We start from the raw sequence: 18,589 nt of genomic DNA on the forward strand, positions 1-18,589 counted from the left end.
TCCATAGTATGACCTCTAAGAGTGTTTACTAAATGTTTTCTGTATGCTTGGGTTCATACTAAAACCGTGTCTACACAACCCAGAGAGATTCATTCAAAAGAGAGAGAGAAGTGTAACTCCATAGTAATTTTTGGTGGGGGATTCACCTGATCATAGCCTATTTTCTCCTTTTGCTTTTGTTTTTCCCACAGTACTTAAGGGTTGAACCAAGGGTCCAGCACATGCATGCGCGCGTGCGCGCACACACACACACACACACACACACACACACACTTATTTCTTTGAGACAGAATCTCACTAAATTTCCCAGACAGGCCTTGAACTTGCAATCCTTCTGCTTCAGCCTCCAGAGTAGAAGGCATGTTCTTTCAGCATTTTCTTTCTCTCCCTTCTTCTCTGTCTCCCTCTGGATCTGTCTCTGTTTTGTTTGGCTGCCTACACAGCCTCAGACTCACTATGTAGACCACTCTGACCTCAAGCTTGCCATCCCCCTGCCTCCGCCTCCTAGAGCCAGCCTTACAGGAGTGCCTTGGCAAACCTAGCTTCCTGAGTTTTCTTTGCACCGTGGGCGGCATAGCAAGGAGGTGAAGAGATCTGGGCTTGCCTCATCTGGCTGCTAGGAACTGGTGATGTGGTTCCGGCCCATAGTTTCTCTAAGACTGGGTTCACAGAAGTGGCTGATAACAGGACATGTTCAGTTATAAAGACCAAATGAAGCTGGGTGGTGGTGACGCATGCCTTTAATCCCAGCACATGGGAGGCAGAGGCAGGTGGATCTCTGTAAGTTCGAGACCAGCCTGGTCTCCAAGAGCTAGTTCCAGGACAGGCACCAAAGCTACAGAGAAACCCTGTTTTGAAAAAACAAAACCAACAACAATAACAGCAACAACAAAAAAAACCCAAAAAATTAAATAAAGATCAAATGAGAACACACGACTCTTATCTTTTCAGGGCTCAGTGAATAGACACTACTATCATTTTACTCTTGAATTTTATTACTTTTTTATTACTGACCATTGAGAAGGTGCATACCACAATATTTACCACTAATAACATAAACTTAAAACCAACATAGTAAAACAAAAGAATACAATTTACCAGCATTTCACCTAACGTTGTTGTTTGTTTGAGGCAGGGCTCCTATATCCCAGACTGGCCCCAAACTCACTGTGTAACCAAGGATGGCCTGGAATTCTTAATCCCCCTGCCTGTCCCTCCCAAAGGCTATGATGACAGACATGCTGCCACACTCAGTTTTACACTTCCTGCTGGGAAACAAATCTTGGGCCTCAAACATGCTAGGATATTAGTTATGTTCTGTGGTGGTAAAAACGCCACAACCTTTGGAAGAAAGAGTTTACCTGGCTGACAGTTTCAAAGAGATAAAGGTCCGTCATAGTGGAGGTGGGATATTGGGAGAGGCAGAGCAATATTAAGCCTCTGTGGTAGCAAGAACAGGAAGCTAAGAGATGGTAGCTTCAAACACACAGACACAGACACACACACACACACACACACACACACAAGAGCAAACCGGAAGCGTGCGATGCTGAGTTCTCAAACCCAAGCCTTCAGCCATGTGCTTCTCGCAACAAAACTGCAGGGTCCCCCAACAATGCCACCGACTAGGAATCAAACACTCAAAAACTCAAGCGGCTGGGTTGCATTTCTCATCCAAACCCCCACACTAGGCAAGCGTTCTCATCAACGGAGCCCTTTGCGTGACGGGATTGCTATCGGTCTCTGGAAAAAAAAAATCCAGAGAAATGGCCCTTCCTCGGCCTTCCGTTCTTCTCCTAGCTCTGTGTCTTCCCTTTCTTCCTGAGTACACACTGGACGCCAAGGATAGTGCTGAAAGCTTGAGAGATGAGCAGAGAAAGCCCCGTCCTTCATTCTGTTGTTTTCAGTCTTAACAGAGTAGACAATTCAAGCATTAAGTGTGTAGAGGCCGTTGCAAGCTCAGAGGAGAATGAATCCGTGTAACTAATGGAGGTAGATTTCGGGCTGAACTTAGAAGAATAGGGTACACAAACAGGCATTAAAAAAAAAACAATTCAGAAAATGAGTTTATAACTCAATTAGATTCCATTTTCAAAAGCCTCTGAGGCCCCTGGGAGACATTTTCAATTTAAGTAGAAAGGCCCAGAGACTATCAGTTTAAGTGGGGACTCATTCTGATAGGATCAGGTGCAATTGTGGGGGGAGAGGCATGGTTTAAGTGTTTAACATAATGGAAGCTGCACTTACTAGTGTACCTATGAGTCGTCCAAACGAGAGGGTGATCACATTTGAAGACGGACGTGCGGATAGGTGGAAGAGTATTTCTGAACCCAGTAGAAGCCTCCAGGTCCCTGGGCTAGCGGAGGCTTTCTGTGGCGAAACTCTCAACACTCTCCGGGCGTTGCCTTTCGTGAGCTGGAGTTCACTAATTGCTCACAATTCTTCCCTCGAGCTGAGTTCTCTGGGTCCACATCTGGCAGGCACAGTGAAACCCTGTTGCAGCAGGTTCTGCTAACAGATGCACAGATGTTCTCGGCCTGGCTCAAAGCCCACCCCGCCCCACGCCCCATGTATCGTTCTCTCTGCGCAACCATTCCCCGCATCGATCCCTTGTTCGTTGCCAACCGCCACACAGGTGTTCACAATTACAGTTAGGACCCCGCCGTGGACTCCTTGGTTTGTTTCATGGACTGCCCCTTACTGAAAGCTTTGCTTGTAGGATATGAAAAACCACTAAAGGATTTTGACACATCGGAGGTGGTTTGGCTTCCAGCTCCCAACAATGGCCGCCTCTTTTTCCTTCAGTGTGAAAGCTTGCAGCCTTGAAAGCGAGAGGCCCCACTTAAAGAACTTCGACACTGCTTCAGTTCCCCCTGGTTAAGATCTCGATGGATGTGAGGCCAGAGAGACTGAGGTTAAATGGGAAGGGATGGAAAGAAGATAAGAACAGCTGGTGTTCATTAGTTAAAATCCAGGGTCACTGGCTAGAAAGGTAACGAGATGCCATGCGCGGAAAAACTCAGAGTATTTCCTGAAGGAAAGGCAGCCTTCTTTCCAAACCCTTGATGCAAGAATTCTTTTCCCCAGAAGTCTGCTTGCTCCGAGGGTGTGGTAGCCTGGGATTTATTGAGTAGGATTTTGCTACGTGGACAGTCTCTCAGTAGGCAGAACACATGTTTGTGTTCATGTGATCTTCATATGTAATATAAAACGAACAAAAGTCCGAACAGCACCAAGGGAAAGTCTTAATAAGCTTGCATGCATCCTTCAGTCCCTTTAACACCTTTAGAGACATTATATTATTCGGACAAACCAAACTTAATTCAAACACTCAACACTTTATATATATATATTCATGCTACAATATGGACTAAGGGCCTAAGATGGCCAGGCACTGTGCTGACTACTGAATGCACACCGGCACACAAACAAGTCACTACTACCCTCATTTTTCACCCCTTGGTACTGAGGATCAAAGTGCTTAGACAAGCACTCTACCAAGAAGCTATTTGCCTAGTCCTCTTTTTCATCTTCCATTTTGAGACAATATCTCACTGAGTTGTAGCCCAGGCTGGCCTTGAACTCACCTTGAAATAGATAACACACTATCTTCATCCTTTTGTTAATTATTAGATAAAAGATGGTGACACACACTTGTAATCTCAGCACTCAGGAGGCAGAGGCAGGAGGATCACTTTAAGCTCAAGGCCAGCATAGTCTGCATAGCTAGTTATAGGCAAACTCGGGCTTATATGGTGAATCCCTGTCTCAAATAAAACAAAATGGAAAAAGCAAAAAGACAAAGATCGGAGGCTTTTGTGGCAACTTAGAGTCTCTTATTCTTGGCTCAGAATCACATTTCCAATGTTTACTTTTATAACTGGGAGAAAAATACTTTGAGTAGGTTGATTTTTATGGATTTTATATGAATATGCCTTAGTTTTATTGAATTTAATACAAGCATCCTAAGAACAGATTTTATTTTAAATACCTTTCTAAAAACAGCCAGCTATGGTTTGAACCTTTGGCTTGCCTACAGTGTTTTCTCTAAGTTATTATTTTTTTTTCATTTATTTTAAATCCTGACTGAAATTTCCCCCTCTCATCTCCTCCCATTCCTTCTCCCCACCGCCATCCACTCCTCCTCTGTTTCTGTTCAGGAAGGGGCAAGCCTCCCATGAGTGTCAGCAAAGCATAGGATACCAAGCTGAGGTAGGACTAAGTTCCTCCCTTTGTAGTAAAGCTTGGTGAGGCAACCCAGTATGAGGAGAAGATTCCCAAAAGCCAGCTCAAGCGTTAAGGACAGGCCCTGACCCACTGCTGAGGTTTCCACCAACAGACCAAGCTACACAATGTCACACATATGTGGAGAGCCTAGATCCGTCTCACGCAGGCTCTCTAGATGTCAGTCCAGAGTTCGTGAGCTCCTATAAACCCACGTTAGTTGTTTCGGTGGGTTCCCTTGTGATGGCCTTTACCCTGGCTCCTACAATCCTTCCTCCCACTCTTCAACAGGATTCCTGGCAGATACCCGGAGCTCGGTCCAGTGCTGGCCTGTGGATCTCTGCATCTGCTTCCATCAGTTCCTGGATGAAGGCTCTCTGATGACAATTAGGGTAGCCACCAATTTAATTACAGGAGACGGCCAGTTCAGGCACCCTCTCCACTATTGCTAGAAGTCTTAGCTGGGGTCGTCCTTATGCATTTCTGGGAGTTTCCCGGACACCAGGCTTCTCCCTGACCCTAAAATGCCCCACCCCCCGAAAAAGATATCATGACTTTGCATGTTATCCTTGCATGGGAGCCAATTTTAGTACACAAGCTGCTGAATCAAGAAACACAGAGTTTTCATATATACACTCTTCCTGAGATCCAGAAATGTGGCATGCCTTTTTCCACCATAGTTTTTGTCAGTCCCTTGCACTAACACCAGAAGTACAATATAATGGTGTTTGTTGTTGTTGTAGAAATGAAGGAGTCTGAACCTCAGAGAGGCTGGGAAATTTGTCTGGAGTCATAGCATTCTCTGGTATTAGAACTCACGTCAGTTATATTTAAATTCTCTCTGCTACATAAAATGGCAGAGGCTTGCTCGATTGACTCTCCTTCAGCAAGAGTAAAAGCTGAAAACAGAACTCCACTCTATGATGCTGTCTGTGTGAAAATTAAGGCAGACTCGGAAGTAACACTCCAGAAAACAGCCCAATAGTGTGTGATCAGCAGATTCCCAGTTTCTCCTACAGAACCCGGCAACGGTAGAGCTTAAACTAGAAACAGTCGTGGCTGAAAACCCTTTGAGATCGTTGTACTTACTTCTAATCTATTTGTGAGAAAATTCGCCAAAACAAAAAGAGGTTCAGGAACCTTGCTGGGGGTCATCCGATAGGATCAACCAAGGGTCTGATTAAAATCTCAAGTCAGCTCTTCCCACAGATGGAGGAGAACATGCCTGGCTGACAGGAATTCTGCTGAGTCCAACCTGATCAAGGACATAGCATATTCTTTGCATAGTTACGGCCTTATGAGAAGTAGCCCCAGGGTAATGGCATAGGTGAAGCATATTTTTAAAAGCTTAAAATTATTGTTATTAGTGTGCATCAGTGTTCACACACATGCTCGTGCACGCACGCTCAAAGCCGTGCCATGATGCCTATGTGGAAATCAGAAGACACCTTCGTGCAATCATTTTTTTGTCTTCTACGTATTTGCATGGGTTCCAGGGATTGAACTCAAGATCACCAGACTTATATGGCAAGCACCCTTATCCACTGAGCCGCGTCACTGATCTTTAAAGAGTTGTATTAGCATATATTAACTGTACACGCCAATGGGTTTCATTGTGATGTTTTCATACATGATATATTTCTATCATAATCACCCCATTAGTATTTCTTACGTATTGTTTTTATTGAGCTATACAGCTTTCCCCACTCCCCTTCCTTCCTCCCCTGTCCCCTTCCACTCTCCCCCTGCCCCCCACAATCCCAGGAGATCTTGTCTTTTTCTCCTTCCTATGTAGACTCATGTGTGCCTCTTAGGTCCTCTTTGTATTCTAGGCTCGCTGGGGTCATGGACTGTAGCCTGGTGTTCTTTGCTTTATGTCTAATAACCGCTTATGAATGAGTACATACTATATTTGTCTTTCCGAGTCTGGGTTACCTCACTCCATTGGTTTTTTTCTAGTTCTGTCCATTTGCCTGCAAATTTCAAGTTGTCATTATTTTTTACTGCTGAGTAGTACTCCGTTGTGTAAATGAAACACCTTTTCCTTATCCATTCTTTAGCTGCATCTAGGTTGTTTCCAGGTTCTAGCTATGACAAATAATGCTGCTATGCACATAGTTGAGCAAATGTCTTGTGGTATGATTGAGCATCCTTTGGACATATGTCAAAAGTGGTATTGCTGAGTCCTGAGGTAGATTGATTCCTAATTTTCTGAGAAATCGCTATACTAATTTCCAAAGCCACAGTACAAGTTTGCATTCCCACCAGCAATGCAGAAGTGTTCCCCTTACTCTATATCCTCTCCAGCATAAGCTGTCATCAGTATTTTTGATCTTGGCCATTCTGACTAGTGTAAGATGGAATCTCAGAATTGTTTTGATTTGCTTTTCTCTGATGGCTTTTGTTATGCATTTCCTTAAGATTCCTCTGTTGAGAGTTCTCTGTTTAGGTCTGTATCCCTTTTTTTATTGGCTTATTTGTTCTTTTGCTGTCTAGTTTTTCGAGTTCTTTATATATTTTGGAGATCAGACAGATGTGGGGTTGGTGAAGATCTTTCCCCATTCTGTAGGCAACTGTTTTGTCTTGTTGACCATGTCTTTTACTTAACAGAATCTTCTCAGTTTTAGAAAGTCCCATTTATTAACTGTTGCACTCAGTGTCTGTGCTACTGGTGTTATAGTTAGGAAGTGGTCTCCTGCCCCAGTGCATTCAAGGGTACTTCCCACTTTCTCTTCTATGAGATTCGATGTGGTTGGTTTTACGTTGAGGTCTTTGATCCATTTGGACTTGAATTTTGTGCATGGTGATAGATATGTATCTATTTGAATTCTTTTGCATGTTGATATCCAGTTATGCCAGCACCATTTGTTGTAAATGCTTTCTTTTTTCCATTTTATGTTTTTTTGCTTCTTTGTCAAAAATCAGGTGTTCACAGATGTGTGGATTGATATCCAGGTCTTCAATTCGATTCCATTGGCCCTCCTGTCTGTTTTTATGCCAATACGAAGCTGTTTTCAGTACTGTAGTTTTATAGTAGAGGTTGGAGTCAGGGAAGGTGATGCCTCCGGAAGTTCCTTTATTGTACAGGACTGTTTTGGCTATCCTGGGTGTTTTTTTATTTTTCATATGAAGTTGAGTATTGTTCTTTCAAGGTCTGTGAAGAATTTTACCGGGATTTTCATGGGGATTGCATTGAGTCTATAGATTGCTTTTGGTAAGATTGTCATTTTTACTGTTAAGCCTACCTTAAGAGCCTGGGAGATCTTTCCATGTTCGGATGTCTTTTTCAATTTCTTTCTTCAATGATTTAAATTCTTGTCATACAGGTCCTTCACTTGTTCTATTAGGGTTGCCCCAAAATAGTTTATCCTATTTGTGGCTATTGTAAAGGATGGTATTTCTCTGATTTCTTTGTCAGCCTGTTTATTATCTGTGTATAGGAGGGCTACTGATTTTTTTGTTGTTTGAGTTAATCTTATATCCTGCCACATTACTGAAGATGTTTATCAGCTGTAGAAGTTCTCTGATAGAACTTTTGGGATCACTTAAGTATACTATCATATCATCAGCAAATAGTGAAAGTTTGACTTCTTTTCCAATTTTGCATCAATGTTCATGAGGGGGATTGTTCTGTAATTCTCTTTCTTAGTTGTGTCTTTGTATGATTTGGGTATCAGGGTAACTATAGACTCATAAAAAGAATTTGGCAATGTTCCTTCTGTTTCTATTTTGTGGAACAATTTGAGGAGTATTGGTCTTAGTTCTTCTATGAAAATCTCATAGAATTCTACACTGAAACCGTCTGGTTTTGTTTTTTTGTTTTGTTTTGATTTTTGGTTGAGAGACTTTTGATGACTGTTTCTGTTTCTTTAGCAGTTATATGTCTATTCAATTTGCTTATCTGGTCTTGATTGAATTTTGGTAAGTGATGTTTATTCAGAAAATTGTCCATTTCCTTTTGGTTTTCCAATTTTGTAGAGTACAGATTTTCGAAATATGACCTGATGATTCTCTGTATTTTGTCTGTGTCTGTTGTTATGTCCCCTTTTCCATTTCTGATTTTGTTAATTTGGGTATTCACTCTCTGCGTTTTGGTTAGTTTGGATAAAGGTTTGTCTATTTTGTTGATTTTCTCGAAGAACCAACTCTTTGTCTCATTGATTCTTTGTATTGTTTTCTTTCTTTCTATTTTGTTGATTTCAGTTCTCAATTGATTATTTCCTTCCATCAAGTTCTCTTGGGTGAGTTTGCTTCTTTTTGTTCTAAAGTTTTCAGGTGTTCTGTTAACTCACTATTGTGGGATTTTTTCCAGATTCTTTATGTAGGCATTTAATGCTATAAACTTTCCTCTTAACCCTGCTTTCATTGTGTTCCATAAATTTGGGTAAGATGTGTGTTCATTTTCATTGAATTTTAGGAAGCCTTTAATTTCTTACTTTATGTCTTCTTTGATCCATAGGTGATTCAAGTGAGTATTGTTTAATCTCCACGTATTTGTGGGCTTTCTGAAATTAGTGTTGCTGTTGAATTCTAATTCTAAGTTATGGTGATCCAATAAGATATATGGGGTTATTCCAAATTTTTTCGTATCTTTTGAGGTTTGCTTTGTTACTTAGCATGTGGTCAGTTTTTGAGAAGGTTCCATGAGGTGCTGAGAAGAAGGTATATTCTTTTATGTTTAGATGGAATATTCTATAGATGTCTGTTAAGTCCATTTGAGTCATAACATGTTAGTTCCCTTATTTCTCTGCTAATTTTTGTCTGACAGACCTGTCCAGTGGTAAGAGTGGGGTGCTGAAGTCTCCCACTATTAGTGTGTGGGGTTTAATGTGTAATTTAAGCTTTAGAAGTGTTTCTTTTACATATAAGGGTGCACTTGCTTTGGGGCATAGATGGTCAGTATTGAGATTTCCTCTTGATGGATTTTTCCTGTGACTAATATGAAATGTCCTTCTTTGTCTCTTTGGATTGATTTTAGTTTGAAATCTATTTAGTTTGAACTCTATCGGGATAGCTGCACCAGCTTGTTTCTTATGTCCATTTGATTGGAAAAAAATTTTCCCAACCCTTTACTCTGACACAATGTCTGTCTTTGAGGTTGAGGTGTATTTCTTGTATGCAGCAGAAGGAGGGATTCTATTTTCATATCCAGTCTGTTAGCCTGTGTCTCTTTATAGGTGAGTTGAGTCCATTTATATTAAGGGATATTAATGACCAGTGATTGCTATCTCCAGTTAATTTAGTTTTTGTTGTTGGTGATGTTATTGTATGGGGGTTTTCTTTTTCCCTTCTTTGGGATTTGCTGCTGTGAAATCATCTATTGTCTGTGTTTTTGTGGATGTAGCCAACTTCCTTGAGTTTGAGTTTTCCTTCTAGTACTTTGTGTAGGGCTGGGTTTGTGACTAGGTATTGGTTTAATCTGGTTCTGTCATGGAATATCTTGTTTTGTCTGTTTATGGTGATTGAAAGTTTTTCTGGGTATAGTAGTCTGGGCTGACATCCGTGGTCTCTTAATGTCTGCATAATGCTTGAACAGGACCTTCTGGCTTTCATTGTCTCCATTGAGAAGTCAGGTGTGATTCTGATAGGTTTGCCTTTATATGTTACTTTTTCCTTTGCAGGTCTTACTATTCTTTCTTTATTCTGTATATTTAGTGTTTTGATTATTATGTAGTGAGGGAACTTTTTCCTTTTAATCTAGTCTGTTTGGTGTTCTGTAAGCTTCTTATATCTTCATAGGCATATCTTCCTTTAGGTTGGGAAAGATTTCTTCTATGATTTTGTTGAATCTATTTTCTTCTTCTATCCCTATTATTCTTAGGTTTGGTATTTTCATGGTGTCCCATGTTTTCTGGATATTTTGAGTTAAGCTTTTGTTACATTTAATGTTTCTTTGACCGATGAGTCTATTTCCTCTATTGCATCTTCAGCGCTTGAGATTCTCTCTTCCATCTCTATATTCTGTTGTTTATGTTTGTGTTTGTGGTTCCTGATAGTTTTCTCATAATTTCCATCCCTATAATTTCCCTGGATTGTGTTTTCTTCATTGTCTCTATTTCAGTTTTCAAATCTTGAATTGTTTCTTTCATCTTTTTGGTTGCTTTTTCTTGGTTTTCTTAAAGGGATTTGTTGATTTCTTCCAATTTTTTGTTTCTCTTTTCTCCTTTTTTCCTTTCCTCTTTGAGGGCCTCAAACATTCTCCTAAAGTTATGTTTTAGGTCATTTTCTTCTGCTTCATCTAGACTTGGGTGTTCAAGTCTTGCTGCCGTGGGGCCACGAGTTTTTGTTGGTGTCGTGTTGTGGTGTTGAGTGTGTTCTTACCTTGTCTACCCGTCTTTTCCTCTGGTGTAGCTGGGGCTGTGTCTCTGGTGATCAATCTTCCAGGTGCCAGTGGATCCAAGGCTCAGATGGCTGCTCCTCATGGTGCAGTCAGGGCCACGGTTCCAGTCACCTTGGAGGTCACTTGGTGTTCCCAGATGTCACTCAGTGCTCCCGGGAATCACTCTACAATCCCGGGCTTCATTTGGCCCTGCTCCCATGGAGGTTGCTTGCTTGGGGCTGCTCCCATTGAGGTCACTGCCTTGGGCCTGCTCCAGCAGAGGTGACTGGCTCAGGCCTACTCCCTCGTAGGCTGCTGATTTGCGCCCAGTTCACAGAGGTCTCTGGCTTGGCTCTGCTCCCCCTGCAGTGACTCCCTTGTACCTGCTCCTGTGGAGGTCATTGCCTTGGACCTGTTCTGCCTGAGGTCACTGGCTCAGGCCTGTTCCCCCAGATGCCCCTGGTTTGGACCTGCTCCCACGGAGCAGGCATGCTCCCTCGGAGTTTCCTGCCTTACAACTGGTCCCACAGAGGTCTCTAACTCAGGCCTGCTCCCTCAGCGGTTGCTCCCTTGTACCTGCTCCTGTGGAGGTTGCTGCCTCAGGCCCCTTCTATCTCTTGCAATCTATTTTTTCTTCTTGCTTCTGTAGTTCCTGATTGTTTACTCAGACTTTTCATTTCCAGAATTCCCTCGGTTTGTGTTTTCCTTACTTTATTTCAGTTTTAAAGTCTTGGACTGTTTCTTTCACCTGTTTGTTTGCCTTTTCTTGGTTCTCTTTAAGGGATTTGTTGATTTCTTACATTTTTTTTTTGTTCACCTTTCCCTCCACTTCTTTAAGGGAATTTTTTATTTCCTGGAATTTTTCATTTCCTCTTTCATAAAGTTATTTTTAAGGTTGTTTTGTTCTGCTTCATCGGCATCGGGATGTTCATGTCTTGCTGTTGTAGAACCACTATTTTCTTTGGTGTTGTATTGCTCTGTATTACTCTGCTACTTACCCATCTCTTTTTCCAATCGGAATGGGGGAGCCTGTGTTTCGGGGGTCCCCCTTTTCCTCCAATTAGCATAGTGGGGGCTGTAGCTCCATTAAATGCTCCTTCAAGTGCAAGCAGGGCAGAGACCTCAGTGATTGTTCCTCCAGTTGCCTATGGGCCCAAGGCTCAGATGGTCACTCCTCCAGGTTCAGGCAGGGCTGAGGTTGACTCTCCAGTGGTCAGATAATTTCTGGAGGCCATTGCTGTCGCCGTGGCCTGCTATGCTGCTGAGGCTGTTCCCAGTATCTTTCTCCCCTGCCCCACCTTCTACTTCCATGTTATTTTTGTGTGGAATGAACTCATGCGCTCAATTAGGTTATACACAGAAATATGAGCAAATTACCAGGGAAGAGATACTTTTATCCCTTAGCAACTCTTCATGACCTCAGGAAGGTAGGGAGGCTTGTGAGTACCTCTCACCCATAATGGAATGTGGAGAGACCCAATCTCTCTCTCTCTTTTTTTTTTTAAGATTTATTTATTTATTATGTATACACTATTCTGTCTGTGTGTATGCCACCAGACCAGAAGAGGGCACCAGACCTCATTACAGATGATTGTGAGCCACCATGTGGTTGCTGGGAATTGAACTCAGGACCTCTGGAAGAGCAGGCAGCGCTCCTAACCTCTGAGCCATCTCTCCAGCCCCCTGAGACCCAATCTCTTGCAGGCTATCACAGGGGCTGAGGGTTCAGAGGCAATGGCATGTCACACCTTGAGGACCATATTCCACAACGCTCTGCTTCTTCTTCCAGCTTTTACATTATTTCCATCCTTTTGCTCTTTCTTGTTCTCTGAGCCTTGGAGGGGTCACACAGATGTCTTATTTAGAGATGAGCATCCCATAGGTGTTTATTCTTAGTCCTTTGGCCAGTTAAGAGTCTCTTCAGTAACTGCTGCCCGCAACACACACCGAAAAGAAGCTTCTTTGCTCAAAGCCAACAGCATCATTAATCCATGGATATAAACAGAAATATCCAAAGACCATTTAACAGGTACATCCTGTTCACTTAGCAAAACAACAGTAGCTTTCCAATGAGGGCCTATGATCTGAACTCCAGACTCCTGATGGGGTTTGTGGTACCGGGTATGAATTCCTTTCTGGGGCGCAGGTCTCAACTCCAAGCAAGAAGTGATTGGTTACCCTCACCCCCCCAAATGTATGCCACTGTTGCACCAGAGGGCCCGATGCGATGGGGGCTAACTATCAAAGAAATCAGAACTACTTCTCTGACAGTCCCTGATACTTACCAGACATTTCCCTGGATTCTACAGTTTCTTGGGATGCATGTCTTGACTCCTTATCTTAGTCTGTGGCTCTCACGCCAGAGAAAATGTAACATTATGGATTGCAAATCCTTTATCGTTCAGTGTCTAATGGTGTTCATGGTGGGGGGGGGGGGCTCCATATTATTGACTGCTGCGTAGACTCATTAGAAGTGACCTCGTCTTTATTGATTCTTAAACGTTTATTGAGCACCGCATGCCAGGCCTGTGTCAGTGCTGCAAAGACAAAGTCAGGGGTGGGGTCAGGCTGTGTCCTCAGGTAACCTAAAGACTAGAGAGACCCAGCATATACAGACAACAGTCTAGGACTGGGAGACAGACTCCTTCTACCTGTGACTATTACCTTTGCCTTGGGTTCCGGGGATTCAAATTCAGGTGCTCAGGTGCCTGCAGCAAGGGCTCACCCACTGAGCCATGTCCATGGCTCTGAGTTTGCTCCTAATCCTTAGATCTCCACAGTAGGAAAGAGCTGGTGCAGGGGGCTCATCGAGTAGAGACATAAGCACAAAGCAGAACCCTGATCTTGAGGGTTCCCCCCCCCATTATACCATTTTCCTTTTTTCAAAGGTTGACTTGTTTATATATTTTATGTATGAGTACTTTGTCTGCACATATGCCTGAACACCGGAAGAAGACATCGGATCCCACTATAGACGGTTGTGAGTCACCTATGGTGGCTGAGAACTGAAGCCAGGAACCCCCGGAAGAGCAGAGCAGCCAATGCTCTTAACCGCTGAGCCATCTCTCCAGCTCTAGCATTTCCCTTTGTTAATTAATGTTTTCAGTTAGAGGACAAAATAAGGGATCTCATTATGACCTTCTCATACCCATATAACATTGTGCCCTACTAGAATTTTCCTCTTTCCACCCCTCTGATGGTAGAGATATCGGGCGCTTAAAAGAAATACCACAATGGCTCAAAACTGAGAGATAGACAGTTATTTATTGAGGGGGGAAAACTTACAAACCAAGATTCTCTGGGCGGGTGGAGACGAGATCTGAAACAATCCGAACCAAGCAGGAACCAGGGAGACAAGAGAAGGGGCCGGTTGTGCCTCCGGTTGTACCTCTGCATCCGGGTAAATAGTCTATGAGGCCACGCCCCAGCAGGCGGGTAGTTACTAGCTGTAAACCTTCCCGCAGCACCCCTCTTTCCTGGCCCTCCCTCTGCAACACCAATCTCTTTCCTCCCACCTAATAGTCCCCGTTCTGAATATATACACATACGTCTGCATTTGGGTGTATAGTTGCATGTGCACGCATGCGTGTTGGTTCCACATGCAGCTAGGAGTTGATGCGAGCTGTCATCCTCAAACACTTTCCACGGTATTTAGGGAGGCAGGGTCCTCTCACTGACACGGCTGTTAGCTAGTCTGTTGTAGGCAGTTAGCCCCAGAGATCCCTTCGCCCACATCCTGACTTTCGTGTGGATGCTAGGCACCTGAGTTTCAGTCCTTAGACATACATAAAGGCAGGAACTTTACCTACTGAGCCATCGCCCCAGCTCTCTAAGTCTTTAAATCTCGACTCTGCACGTGAGAGAAAATATGGATTTTTTTTGTATTTCTGCTTCTCTACCCTTTTGTGTTCTCCTTTTCTCTCCCTCTAGAATATTTCTTTCCCCTCTATATTCCTGCCTGGACTTTTATGTATTAAGAATATGTGTATATGCCTTAATATTTATGATTTAAGTTTTATATTGTTTCATTCTTTTATGTCTTTTGTTTATTTTATTGTTGATTGCTTGCTTGTTTTTGAGACAAGGTCTCACTCTGTAGTCCAGGCTGCCCTTGGATTTGCAGAAATCCTCCAGCCTCAGTCGCCTGAATGCTGGCTTTACAGTCATAATCCATTTTACCGGGCATCATTTTTAGTCTCAAAGACCCTATTTTCTTCATGCTTGGGTTACCGTCTCTTTATGCCTATTTTGTTTTCGTCCTTCTAAAGTCGTGGGTCTTCCATCTCTCTGGAACTCCCAAAGATAGCCTTTCCTGGTCTTTTGTGGCAAACTCTCCTCTTTAATTGGGTGCCTTTATGGAGTAACAATAAGGGCAGGTCACTGGTAAAATACCCGAAGCAAGAGCCTGGGCTTAATCCCCAGTATCAATCAATCAATCAATCAATCAATGGCTGCTTTTAGAATGACTTGTTCCTGAACAGGCATGAGGTAGCTGTCAGCATCCTGTTCTCCGAGGCTCCTCACGCTCAGTGCTCTCTTTTAAGTGTCATTTCCACAGAGGGTCTCGCCATATTCCCTCAAGAAGCCCTCGAACCAGACCACTTCATTCTTTACAATGAACACTTGCAAGTAAAAAGATATGGAAACGGTTTACTGCATGACTCGCTGTGTCACACTACAGTTTCCATGATGAGATTGACGTTTCCTTTTTTATCTCTTGGATTTTATTTTATTATTTTGTGGGGGTTGCACAGGTAGAGGGCGGATATGAAGGGATGGGGAATGAGTGGGATCAAGACACATGATGTGGAAGACACAAAGAATAAATAGAAAGAAGGAAAGAAAAAAGAAAGAGAAAGAAAGGAAGGAAGACAGGAAGGAAGGAAGACAGGAAGGAAGGAAGACAGGAAGGAAGGAAGGAAGGAAAGAAGGAAGGAAGACAGGAGGGAAGACAGGAAGGAAGGAGAAAAAGAAAGGAAGGGAGGGAGGGAGGAAAGAAGGAAGGAGATAAAGAAACGATGGGAGGGGGAGGGAGGGAGGAAAGAAGGAAGGAGATAAAGAAACGATGGGAGGGAAGGAGGGAGGGAGGGAGGGAGGGAGGGAGGAAGGAAGGAGATAAAGAAACGATGGGAGGGGGAGGGAGGGAGGGAGGAAGGAAGGAGATAAAGAAACGATGGGAGGGAAGGAGGGCGGGAGGGAGGGAGGAAAGAAGGAAGGAGATAAAGAAACGATGGGAGGGAAGGAGGGCGGGAGGGAGGGAGGAAAGAAGGAAGGAGATAAAGAAACGATGGGAGGGAGGGAGGGAGGGAGGGAGGGAGGGAGGGAGGGAGGGAGGGAGGGAGGGAGGAGCCATTATTCTTTACCCCCACACACCAGCCACATTTATCAGCCTTGTTGCCCGCTCTTTGGACTTTGTCTTTTAAAGCCTGGCCACTTCAAACTCCGGCCCTAAGAGGCGGGACAGCCAATTTCCTGCTTCTCCAATGGCTGACCTGTGTGCCTCTGAGCCCAGGCTCTGCATCTGGGATGGTGAGAGTCCCAGAGGGGAGCCTCACAAAGTGCTCAGAGGAAACTGATTAGAGGGGTGGAACCCCTGTTTGCAGCCGTTGGACCTGTCAGAGAAGGCCCGTCGCTTTCAAAACAGCACAAGTCCTTTGCCACCTCAAACGTTCTTACGGAAGAGACTCATTTCCAGCCATAAAAACCCAAGACTGCTTGATTTGAAATGTTTAAAAAAAATAAAAATTGTTTACTAGGTTTAAAGGAGCACTTTCTTATCAGTGATGGCAGTACCCTCTTGTTTGCATCTTCCTAGCCTCTCTCCTGAAGGGGCTGAAGCACGCCAACATTGTCCTCCTGCATGACATCGTTCACACCAAGGAGACGCTGACATTCGTGTTTGAATACTTGGTGAGTTCTCTAGACTTTTGCAGCACAGAGGGGGGAAAAGCCTGGTGCTTGTATAATGAATCTGTTAATATTTTATGGCACGATAAAACTTTCATTATGATGTGGAAGGTAGGATGGATTGTTGGGCGAGGCAGGGCCTTGCTGCTCTGGTCAGCAATGAGTCATACCTCTTCACCTGGATTTTGTCTGTCCTGTCCCCCTTGCCGCCAGGAATAGACTAGGATTCTGCATTTGCTTTCTCATAAATCTCTGTGCTTTTAAAAGGCCGTTTGGGGCTGGAGAGATGGCTCAGAGGTTAAGAGCACTGGCTGCTCTTCCAGAGGTCCTGAGTTCAATTCCCAGCAACCACATGGTGGCTCACAGCCATCTGTAATGAGATCTGGTGCCGTCTTCTGGCCTGCAGGCATACAAGCAGGCAGAACACTATGCACATAATAAACAAATAAATCTTTTATATAAAAAAGGTTGTTTTAATTACTTTTAGAACCTGGTTTGTTTCTTTGGCTAAACGGAAAGATATAAAACACAAGATATCTAAAGGCCATATATAAGCCTACTAATGAATGACTCAATTTGTACTTTTGAAAGGGGAAAAAATTCAAATGAACAGAAAAAAATCCTGACAGAAGTGTACTGACCTGCCTTCAAGGACACTTGGAAAGAGAGTTTCCTTTGCTGTATTCAGAACCAGATACTCACATGGAGTGTCTCTGTGCCGAGAAATGGGCTCTGATGTGCCAGCTAGAAAGACATGCTCTGTCTGCCTCATAGAAATCTGGCTATACTCCTTTTATACTTTAGTCTAAACATCCATGTTTTTGTTGTGCCTGCTCGGGTACCCGGTGTGATGTAGGATACTGTCCAAGTGCCCTTTGGTCTAAACATCGCGTTTTTGTTGTGCCCGCTCGGGTGCCCGGTGTGATGCAGGATACTGTCCAAGTGCCGCTGACCTCTGTCCTCTTTCTCTGCCATTCTGTTTAGCACACAGACCTGGCTCAGTACATGTCTCAGCATCCCGGAGGCCTTCATCCTCACAACGTCAGGGTGAGTACTTTAAGAGTCAGGCTCTCCTCTGGCCTGCACACAGTAGAAGCATCTGTAAACAGACAACGGTCACAGAAGGGGAGTCCGCGGTACAATAAAAGATGGTGGATTGGATATAGTGGTTTATGCCTTTAATCCCAGTGCCCTGGAGACTGAGGCAAAAGGATTCTTGTGAGTTCAAGGCCAGCCTGGTCTACAGAGTGAGTTCTAGGTTGCCTAGGCTACAGTCTCCCAACAACAGCTAAGTAAGCGAAAAGAAAATAAACATCCTGAGTACTCTAGGAAAAGTAGTTGTTCTTCAAGACGCAAAGATGTGGACCTGGGCATCCTAACCCAACAGTGTGTCTTTACATTACACGTATCAACCAATTAAATATAAGTATATCGAAGGGCGAGAGAAGCGAGGTCAGCATAAAATAGACCTTTTTCATGTCACACTGCTGTGGCCCGTGATGAGGTTGGCGATGTGTGTCCTAGCAGGTCCTAGGAGGCACATGAAACTAAATGCCATTTTCTTGTATATAGGAGTAGAAATCATAACTCCTTAGCTAGCCGCAATTCTATCTGTGATGTATTTTTAAAAACCATTTGTGATTCAAACTTCTCACTCCACGGGGTTTTGTTGGGAGCAACAAAATGATCCACTCTTAAAAGTAACTCTATGACAGAGTTGCATTTGATACAATAATTTTTATAACTAACATTTATTTTTGTGTTTGTCTATTAAAGAAACACATAAAGAGTACTTAGAGTTGCATTGAGTTCTGGTGTTCTGATCACGAGAAGATTGTGTTTAACTTAATTTCAACGAGTTAAAAGTGTGGTATGGACTTTACAAGAAAGTTAGAAGCACAGTATTCAGTGCCTGGCTGTGTGAACGAGGAATTCTGGGAGAATACTTAGCAAGCGGAGGTAGCCTGACCGTAGAAGCAAACCTTTAAGAAGGTTTGAGGGCAAGAAATGGTGGAAGAGTAACAAAAATTAAATAGTGGTGTGGAGACAGGCTGGAGAGCTAGACAAAGATGAACCATGCAGCGATGAACACCTACAGCATTCATGAAGTGGAGGATCTTGAGTTCAAGGTCAACCTAG

At 43.4% G+C, this 18,589-nt stretch overlaps 1 protein-coding gene across 1 annotated transcript in view; it reads left to right on the forward strand.

Moving 5' to 3' along the window:
* The window catches only part of Cdk15 (cyclin dependent kinase 15), a 93,093-nt gene that overhangs the window by 7,902 nt on the left and 66,602 nt on the right, over positions 1 to 18,589 (forward strand). Inside the window, exons 5-6 of the mRNA XM_087902218.1 lie at positions 16,359 to 16,453; positions 17,435 to 17,497. Coding sequence (XP_087758344.1) covers positions 16,359 to 16,453; positions 17,435 to 17,497 — 158 coding nt within the window. The remainder of the gene's footprint in view (positions 1 to 16,358; positions 16,454 to 17,434; positions 17,498 to 18,589) is intronic.

This window comes from Myodes glareolus, chromosome 27, assembly GCF_982192425.1.
Source record: "Myodes glareolus chromosome 27, mMyoGla1.1, whole genome shotgun sequence".
NCBI classification, from domain to species: Eukaryota; Metazoa; Chordata; class Mammalia; order Rodentia; family Cricetidae; genus Myodes; species Myodes glareolus.